Genomic DNA, 9,951 nt, shown 5'->3' on the forward strand with positions numbered 1-9,951 from the left:
GTTACTTCTCATGTTTTTATTAAAATTGTATTTTTAAAATTTTAATGATTTTGTTTACAATGAAATAAATGAAATTTTATTTTATTATAGATATTATTTAAATTATACAGGAGAAATTAAGTTCTTCTGTATAAGAGAATCCAGAGTTGAAACAGAAATTTTTTATTATCTGTCCCAGTGCCATTTTTCAGGGGAAATTAGTAGAAACAAGAACGAGAGGGACTTCCCTGGTGCTCCAGTGATTAAAAATCCGCTTTCCATGCGAAGAGCACAGGTTCAATCCCTGATCAGGAAACTAAGATTCCAACATGCCTCGAGGTGCAGCCAAAAAAAAAAAGAATGGGAAAACGGCAGGAAAAGTAATTCAACCAAAGCAAAGGGTTATATTTCAGTAATATCTGCTTGTGGAAAACAGCACTCTTTTCATATGTGACGTTTTTATTAGCTTCCTGCCAGGTTCACATGTCCTGAGGTGAGGGAACTGACGTGAACCCGGCCTCGCGCGATCCTCAGATTCTAAACTCTGAGAATCACCTGGGCGTCGTGGAGAGAGCACAACCTTAGGATCCAGACCATTTCAGCTCGTGGCTCCTCCTCGCCAGTTGTGGCCTGGGGCAGGCTTCTGAACTTCTCTGAGCTTCTGTTCTCTCACCTGTAAAATGTAGATAGTGGTGTCTTTCCTGAAGGGCTGTTGCAAGGATTAATGTGCAGCATCTTAAGTACAGAATGAGTGTTCTACACATGTTAGATACCCTCTCCCATGAGGAGTGCAGAACTAGAAATTTATCGAAAAGTGCAGAGCCTGATGTAGAGGTGAAAAATGCTACATTGCGTTTTTAGAAAGAGTGGAGCTTGTCTTGGCAAACCTAGAACAATATTCATTCTGGTGAAAAGGATGAATAAGTAAGTTGCATGGTGCTGTGAGTTCATGCCTCAAGATCTGTGCCACATCCAGGGAAAATGGGTTTGAGTAACATCTTGATTTGATGTTAGTAACTCAAATTTCTGCAGCTTCGGGAGATAGCAAACTCATAAACGACACAGGACTCAGAGAGCCAAGAACACATATGAGGAATAACCAACTGATTGAGCAAAAGGCTCGTTAGATGTAAAATTTTCCTGAAGCATCAGTTAGTACTCAGACAATTTCCTCCTTTTGTTTAAAGCTCTGATGATTTTTTAATTTTAAGATTTTTTTTGAGTGTCCGTGACAGTTTAAGGCTCCCAAAGCAGGCATCCAGACTGAGATGTCATTTCTCCCGTGTGGTTGACCTGATTCAGCCCATGTCCTGCTTATGAGGGGTCAGTTAGAGAAGGGAGCACTTAGAAACATTCAGATACTGTGATCTTCATTTTCTGGGTGCAAAGATCAATGAAACACAAGCATCAGAGGAGCATAATCTTGTTAATACAGACAGCTTGAAACAAGATATTAATTTTATTTTATTGACAGAAAGTAATTTACTTTTGGGTTATTTTTTAATATTTATTTTTGCTGCTGCTTTGTGAATTGTGTTTACACTCATGGCTCTAGACCTGGATTGCCATGATATCTTTTTCTTTTACATTTTTGTATCCTTTGGTTGTTGTAAAGTGCTATTTTATAAAAAAAAAAAAAAAGTTAAATAAAAGTTACCATCATAACCATTTTTCCATTCTTTTTTTAAATTGAAGTGTATTTGATTTACAATGTGGGGTTGCTTTCTGCTGAACAGCAAAGTGATTCGGTTATACATAGTTCAATCCAGTTCAGTCGCACATATACATTCTTTATTTTTAGTCTTTTCCGTGATGGTTTATTATAGGATATTGAATATAGTTCTCTGTGCTATTCGGTAGGGCCTTGTTGCTTTTCCATTTTATTTGTAAAAGCTTACATTTGCTTTTACAACCTCCCACCATCCCTCCCCCGACCCCCTCCCTCTTGGCACCCCCCATTCTGGCCTCTACATTGTAACCATTTTTAAGTGTACAGCTCAGTAGTGTCCAGTATATTCACATCATTGTGAGACAGATCTCCAGAACTTTTTCATCTTGCAAATCTAAAACTCTGTCCTCATTAAACAATTCTACTTTCCCCTTCCCCCATAACTATAGAATATTTTCTGCATTTTTTTCCTATCATATGCACAGAAATCACAGGCAAGAAGAATATTATTTAATTTATAAAGAAATAAAATAGTTTCCCCTCCTTATGTTACACCTTCCCTCTGTGTTGGGAGGCCAAGCTCCTCCTGTAAAACCAATGTTTTTAAATGGTCACAAATGTATGTGAAAGCTGTATTTGACTCATCTCAACTCTCTATACCTCTCACTTCCTCCTCTTTAATAAATAACAATGGTGGGTCTCTTCTTTCTCCTCTCTAGGACCTGCTGTCAAGAAACCATACAACCCAAGGATTAAAATCTCCAAAACATCAGGTAAAGGAAAGAATAAGCTTGTGTGTGATTGAGAGTTGAGATATTTAGGACTAAGATGACCAGGAATTCCCTGAAGCCAGTTAGATCACCTCATAGAACAAGATGTGAGGACCTATATTTATAGGTCAAGTCTGCAGCCTGGGGGCAGTTCTCAAAATCCCGATTGTCATTACACCATCACCTAAACTCCACAGATAACACAGTCCTTAGGACCCTAGCAGGAGCCCTGGTAGAAGGATGGATTGGACAGAGGCATGCGTTCATTATGACTGAGTTGAAAAGACATTTGTTTTTAGAGATCTGAAGTATGCTCGCGTCCAGCTTCTGGTGTTACAGTTATCTGCCACAGTGCACACTTTTTAAACATTATTATTCTATTATTTTCATAATCCTTGGCTTTAGAAGGAAAGAGCAGATAACGATACCATAAAATTTCCCTTGGCCAGCTTTCTGGGATTACAATAAAAATCTGGATGGAATAATGACCCACTGGCTGGGTTTTATTCTTCAAATGTACACATCTGCCTTTGTAAGCCTTCCTTATTGCCCTGCTGCTGATGTACTGGGCATGCGGGTTCACAGAGCCAGGGAGTCTGGAGATTAGCTCTGGGTAGAGGAAACACATCGTCCCCGGTGGGTAGGGTGTCATTCCTTTGAGCACACACGCGTTATGGAATGCAAGAAAACTTTCCTCTTGGATACTGAGCAGAGTAATGACTTCCAGACCTCTCCTCTCCTCTTTTGGAGCAAGCAACATCTTCCCTTGTAAAGGAATTTGGAAGATTTGAGTACAAATGATGTGGTATGAGCACAAGACACTCTCAGAGAATCGTCACGTAGTTATATGTGTGCCCACAGAGCACCAAAAGTATGCACTTTTATCTCCACTGGTTGTCATCTTCTCATCTACAGAAGACCAGTACCTTGTATGTCTTTATTACATTGTCCTTCACTCGATGCTTAAGGCAGTTTACAGTGAGATCAACCAGATTCTTTCAGAGGCCCCTCTAAGTCAGGCTGGGAACAGAAGGGGTTTCTCAGCAGCTCCTCCAAGACCCTTAACTGGCTCATAGCTTGAAAACACTGAACTCCTGGTCCACCACCCCTCACCATATACGAATGGTGGAATATATACGTATACAGGAAACTCAGTCCTGTACATGCATACATGTGTACACATGAAGTAGAGGGGAATTCGGAAACATGTTGTGTTTGGTGTAGAGAGAGAAACGAACCCTCCACTCTTGTGGGAAAAGAGAACTGATGTAGACTCTTGGGAAATAGTTTGTACAGTGAGAGGCAAGACCGTCCGTCTGTAGCAGAGGTGAAAATGAGGGAACAGGCGAGGAGCAGGGGCCAGCCAAGCTTTGTGGTCTTATCTGCGGACAGAATTTTGAGAACAGTAAAGTCAGTGGAACCCAGAGGAGGAGTTGCCATGGTCACTGCTGACTGGCCTCCTGCTGACTGTGTCCTTCACTTGTCACCAGCTCTAAACTGGGCTCAGTCATTGCCACTCACGCAAGGGCTCTGTCCGACTGGCTCTGGGAACGTCTCTAGGGCCGTGGCTCTCCAGAGACAGGACAGGAAGTTCTTATCCACATCACTTAACTAGGCTGGCCTAAGCGTGACAGAAGGGGTTAGGAGCAGCCACAGAGGGAATTGAAGAATGTGGACTCAGTCGTCGTGGGGGTGTAGGCTGAGGCCCCGCTTACCCCTGCAGCTCAGTTGACTGCAGTGTCATCACAGGAGCGTTGGATTTGAATTTAGGGGACCTGCATTCAAATATTTACTTTCCACAAGCTACCTGTGTAACCGCTGCATCGCTTCATCTCCCAGGCATCTTCCTCATGTTGACACGGAGTAAGTCAACAACACAAGAGAAAATACGAAAAGAGTGCTTACACAGGGAAGGTGCCCAATAAATGTCTCTTCTTTCTTTTCTCTCCCGTTCTTGCCCTGGCCTGGCAGCGGATGGAGACCCCCACTTTGTCGTGGATTTCCCCTTGAGCAACCTCACGGTCTGTTTCAACATCGATGGAGAACCTGGGCACATCCTGAGGCTGGTCTCTGATCATGCGGACTCTGGTGAGTTCTGCCTAGAAAGTAGAAGATCTTGCGTTTGTGGACTAGAAATAAATAAATCCTAATATTTGCATTTTACCCCACTCCTCATGGTGTCATGGCATCTGGTCCCATCACTTCATGGCAAATACATGGGGAAACAGTGGAAACAGTGACAAACTTTGTTTGGGGGCTCCCAAATCACCACAGCTGGTGACTGTGGCCATGAAATTAAAAGACGCTTGCTCCTTGGAAGAAAAGCTACGACCAACCAAGACAGTATATTAAAAAGCAGAGACATTATTTTGCCAACAAAGGTCTGTCTAGTCAAAGCTATGGTTTTTCCAGTAGCCATGTATGGATGCGAGAATTGGACTATAAAGAAAGCTGAGCACCAAAGAATTGATGCTTTTGAACTGTGGTGTTGGAGAAGACTCTTGAGAGTCCCTTGGACGGCAAGGAGATCAAACCAGTCCATCCTAAAGGAATTGAGTCCTGAATATTCATTGGAAGGACTGATGCTGAAGCTGAAACTCCAATACTTTGGCCACCTGATGGGAAGAGCCGACTCATTTGAAAAGACCCTGATGCTGGGAAAGATTGAGGGCAGGAGGAGAAGGGGACGACAGAGGATGAGATGGTTGGATGGCATCACTGACTCAATGAACATGAGTTTGAGTAAACTCTGGGAGTTGGTGATGGACAGGGAGGCCTGGCGTGCTGCAGTCCATGCAGTCGCAAAGAGTCGGACACGACTGAGTGACTGAACTGAACCGAATCTTTGCATTTTACCCCACTGCTCATGGTGTCCCGGGGTCTTCAAATCAGGAGTAGTGGAAACTAGTGGATCAGAAATACTGTGTCAGGGCCACATGAGAGTTTTTGGAACAAAAGCGGACAAACATGTCAACCCCCTTTTATTTTCTATTTTTTAACTTTTTTTTCACTTTTAAATTTTTATCAGAGTATAGTTGATTTACAATGCTGTTTTAGTTTCAAGTGTACAGCAACATGAATCAGTTCTACATATACATATATCCACTCTTTTTCTCTTTTAGATGCTTTTCCCATATGTTGTTGTTCAGTCACTAAGTCGTGCCTGTCCTTCATTATCTCCCAGAGCTTGCTCAAACTCATATTCACTGAGTTGGTAACGCCATCCAACCATCTCATCCTCTGTCATCCCCTTCTCCTCCTGCCCTCAATCTTTCCCAGCATCAGGGCCTTTTCCAATGAGTCAGCTCTTCCCATCAGGTGGCCAAAGTATTGGAGCTTCAGCTTTAGTAGCAGTCCTTCCGATGAATATTCAGGGTTGATTTGCTTTCTGATTGACTGGTTGGATCTCCTTGCAGTCCAAGGGACTCTCAAGAGTCTTCTCCAGCACCACAGTTCAAAAGCATCAATTCTTTGGTGCCTAGCCTACTTTGGGCTTCTGTTTCCCATATAGGTCATTACAGATTATTGAGCAGAGTTCCCTGTCCCTGTGCTCTGCAATAGGTCCTTGTTGATTATCTGTTTTATATATAGTAGTGTGTATATTTTACATCAGCTTCTTCTACCCAGGACATTGGTCAAAAATCAGTTACACCTTCATGCATGTGTTCATTCATTCACTACGCACTGAGTGGTCCCTGCATGAGAGCAGAAGTTCTTGGTTCTAGAAACACAGGAGAAGGAAATTCTAACGAGATCCCTTCATGTGGCAGTGGGGGCAGTTTGTCTAACCGCTGCTCTCTTCCCCTCTGCCTTTGAGGTGTGACGGTGAACGGAGAGTTGATTGGGGCCCCTGCTCCTCCAAACGGCCACAAGAAACAGCGCACGTACTTCCGTACCATCACCATCCTCGTCAACAAGCCGGAGAGATCTTACCTGGAGATCACACCCAGCAGGGTCATCGTGGATGGTGGGGACAGACTGGTCCTCCCCTGCAACCAGAGCGCGGTTGTGGGGCGCCGGGGGCTGGAGGTGTCCGTGTCTGCCAATGCCAGTGTCACCGTCAGCATCCAGGGCACCGTGGCCTTTGTCGTCCTCCTCCACCTCTACAAAAAGCCAGCCCCTTACCAGCGCAACCACCTGGGCTTCTACATCGCCAACGGCCAAGGCCTCTCCAGCAACTGCCATGGCCTGTTAGGTAGGTGGCTGATTCCCATGCCCGTCACAGTTCGGTTTCCCAAGGTGAACCTGATGCTGTCCACGCCTTGACTTGGCTGAGAAATTCCACAGAAATGTGGTCTCCTTTTTAAATTTATATTTTGGCTGTGCTGGGTCTTTGGGCTTTTCTCTAGTGGCAAGCGGACGCTGCTCTCCAGTTGCGGCGTTGCTCAGGCTTCTCACTGTGGTGACTTCCCTCGCCGTGGAGCACGGGCCCTGGGCACGTGGGCTTCAGTAGTTGTCGAACATGGACTTGGTTGCACCGAGGCATGTGGGATCTTCCCAGACCACAGATCAAACCTGTGTTGCCTGCGTTGGCAGGAGGATTTTTAACCGCTGGAGCACTAGGGAAGTCCAGGAATGTGGTCTTTATGTAGCTTATGAAAAGCCTATTTCTTTCTCTCTCTTTTTTTTTTTTCTTTTTAACAGTTTTTTTGTGACTTGCCTGGTGGCTCAGACAGTAAAGAATCTGCCTGCAATGCAGGAGACCCAGGTTCAGTCCCTGGATTGGGAAGATCCCCTGGAGAAGGCAGTGGCTTCCCACTCCAGTAGTCTCACCTGGAGAATTCCATGGACAGAGTTGCCGCAAATGGCAAAATTTCGTTCTTTTTAATGGCTGAGTAGTATTCCATTGTATATACACCCCATTCTATTATATATACATCTTCTTTATCCATTCATCAGGTGATGGACACTCAGGTTGCTTGTCTATCTTGGCAGTTGTAAATAGTACTGCTGTGAACTTTGGGGTGCACGTATCTCTTCAAATTAGTGTGAAAAGTGCATTTCTTGTTTCATGACTACTTTGTAGAGTAGGAATGAACTTTACTAATTTTTACGCACCTTCAGGGAAAAGGAGCAAAGAAATGGGGCATCCTTCTCTTCATCCTTCTCTGGTTCTTTACTCTCAGGGAGACCATGCAAACACAGGGCAGCCCACGGCCCAGCACCCGGTGGGCCCGCTCTGCCTGGCTTCCCACCACGTGCCATTTCATGTGGGCCCTTTGCCCACAAGTAAGGAGGGAGCCGCTGCCAGGGCTGGGTTTAGAAAGCAGGATTTCCTGGCGCTCGAGCTGGATGTCTCAGTGCAGCCTGCCTGCCAAGTGTGAGCTCCTCTCATGGACGCAGAGCTCGGGTCCCTCGGCCTTTGTGATGTCCTAGCTTAACCTGGAGAATTCTGACACTGCTTCCCACACCCACTAAGTGCACGCACAGACGAGGTCCCCAGGCGGGAGGAGGGCGGGGAAGACTGGACCCTCCTTCTCTATTTGTTCACCCCCATCTCGTCCTCCTGCCTCAGTAGGAGACTGGGTATCTGTGTTTTTATTTTATAATTTTTAAATGTTTATTTTTGGCTGCGTTGGGTCTTCGTTGCTGCTTGGGCTTTTCTCTAGTTACAGTGAGCAGGGGCTACTCACTAGTTGCAGTGCTCAGGCTTCTGATTGCAATGGTTTCCCTTGTGGCCGAGCACAGGCTGTAGGGAGAGTGGGCTACGGGAGTTGCGGCTCCCGGGCTTTAGAGCACAGGCTCAATAGTTGTGGAGCACAGGCTTACTTGGTCCGAGGTATGTGGGATCTTCCTGGATCCGGGATTAAACCAATGTCTCCTGCATCGGCAGGCGGATTCTTTACCACTGAGCCACCAGGGAAGCCCCTGGTTTTGTTTATTTAAATATTTATTTAGCTGCACCAGGTCTTAATGGCAGCATTTGGGATCTAGTTCCCTGACCAGGGATCGACCCCAGGCTCCCTGCATTGGGAGCGCGGAGTCTTAGCTGCTAGACCACCAGGGATGCCCCCCGCCCCCCGGGAATCTGTTTGCAGGCGGGTCATCTTTCCTGTGTTGGCTCCCAGAAGTGGAGGCTGAGATGAGCCTCAGGTCTCTCCTCCCTACATCCCTCCGGACACTGGTGCAGGTGCCTCTGGGGGGGTCCAGCCCAGGATCGCAGGCCTCACCTTGACAATGATGTCATAATCTCCTTCCTCTGGGTCACACCTGGGCATATGTCGGTCACCAGCCCCCAAATCAAAATTAGATGTTGTTCAACCGCATTGCTTGCGCTTGACCTAGACCTGATGTCTTTTGTGCCCTCTCAGGTCAATTCCTGAACCAGGAGGCCAGACTCATAGGGCTCAGCAAGAGCCCTGCCCATCCTCCGGTTCCCGAGGCAGGAGAGAGGTCTGAGGCCGTCCTTGAGGTGAAAGGTCGCCAGGTCCCGGTGGTCTGGAAGCAGAGGAGGATCTACAACGGGGAGGAGCAGGTGGACTGCTGGTTTGCCCGGAACAACGCTGCCGGCCTGATCGACGGGGAGTACAAGGGCTACCTGGCGGCCCATCCTTTCGACTCCGAGACCGCCTTCGGCCCGGGCCTCTCCCAGGGACTCTGACAGCAGCAGCCGTGACGCAGGAGTGCATGGCAGGGGACCCCGTGGTCTGGTTCTTGGCTGGTAGCCAGCACCCTGACCTCAGCCCTAGTGGCGGGGAGGTCTGCCATCTGCTTGAAATGAGAGTGGGGTCAGGACCTTGAAGGGAGGATGGGATTTTCCCCCTCTCCTCCCCCTCCCTCATCTCCAGTAGTGAAAGATGGTGGCACCAAGGGACCAGTCACAGCTAAAAGCAAGTCTCTATCTTGTCCCAGCTGGCTTGTCCATCTCATCGCTGACCCTAAGGTGACTGATGAAGGAAGGTCTGGTCTGTTTTCTTTGTGGAAATGGCCAAGTTTGGGCACTCTTCTCTGCGCCTCATACTAATGCTTAGGGATCTCTCCTCCTAGCCTGGCTGCGTCCTCCAGACATGTGGCCAACCTCTGCCTCAGGGGAGCCTTTCCCTGGCCTCACCACCCCCTGGTATTGCACACAGCACGCAGACCGGATCATTGTAAACCACTTGACCTGGCTTTAGCAGAGGATTTTCTTCTGCCGTGATGTCTTGCCCTTGAAAATTTGTTTTCATTTAAAAAAAATCAATTCAAAATAGAAACGCTGCATTCCAGATACCAACATTCCTCTAACAGGCTCTGTAAACCCCTTGTCTTTTGCTGGTGAGATTCTATTTATTCCGGAAAGCTGATAATACACAGCGCGGCCCACGTGGGAGTATTTCACTGGCCCGTCTCGGAGCTGGAGTGCCGGCCAGCTGCATGATGAATCTTCCACTTGGCTCTTCCAGCCTGGTCCTGCTTCCAGCCTGGTTCGCTCGAGGTCCCCAGGAGGTGATGAGGCAGGCTCCGGCAGAACTGGGAGGGGGAGGGATTGGATCAGCACAGAGCCGACCTACAGGGATCAAACTCTCAGCAGGAAGTATGGACGATGGACTTACA

The 9,951-nt window shown here is 46.9% G+C and overlaps 1 protein-coding gene across 1 annotated transcript in view; it reads left to right on the forward strand.

Moving 5' to 3' along the window:
- Positions 1 to 9,611, forward strand: part of ITIH5 (inter-alpha-trypsin inhibitor heavy chain 5) — an 80,834-nt gene extending 71,223 nt beyond the window's left edge. The window contains 4 exon segments of the mRNA NM_001102516.1: positions 2,368 to 2,421; positions 4,390 to 4,506; positions 6,236 to 6,613; positions 8,730 to 9,611. Coding sequence (NP_001095986.1) covers positions 2,368 to 2,421; positions 4,390 to 4,506; positions 6,236 to 6,613; positions 8,730 to 9,019 — 839 coding nt within the window. The 3' untranslated portion in view covers positions 9,020 to 9,611.
- Positions 9,612 to 9,951: the final 340 nt, after the last annotated feature.

Source organism: Bos taurus, chromosome 13, assembly GCF_002263795.3.
Source record: "Bos taurus isolate L1 Dominette 01449 registration number 42190680 breed Hereford chromosome 13, ARS-UCD2.0, whole genome shotgun sequence".
NCBI classification, from domain to species: domain Eukaryota; kingdom Metazoa; phylum Chordata; class Mammalia; order Artiodactyla; family Bovidae; genus Bos; species Bos taurus.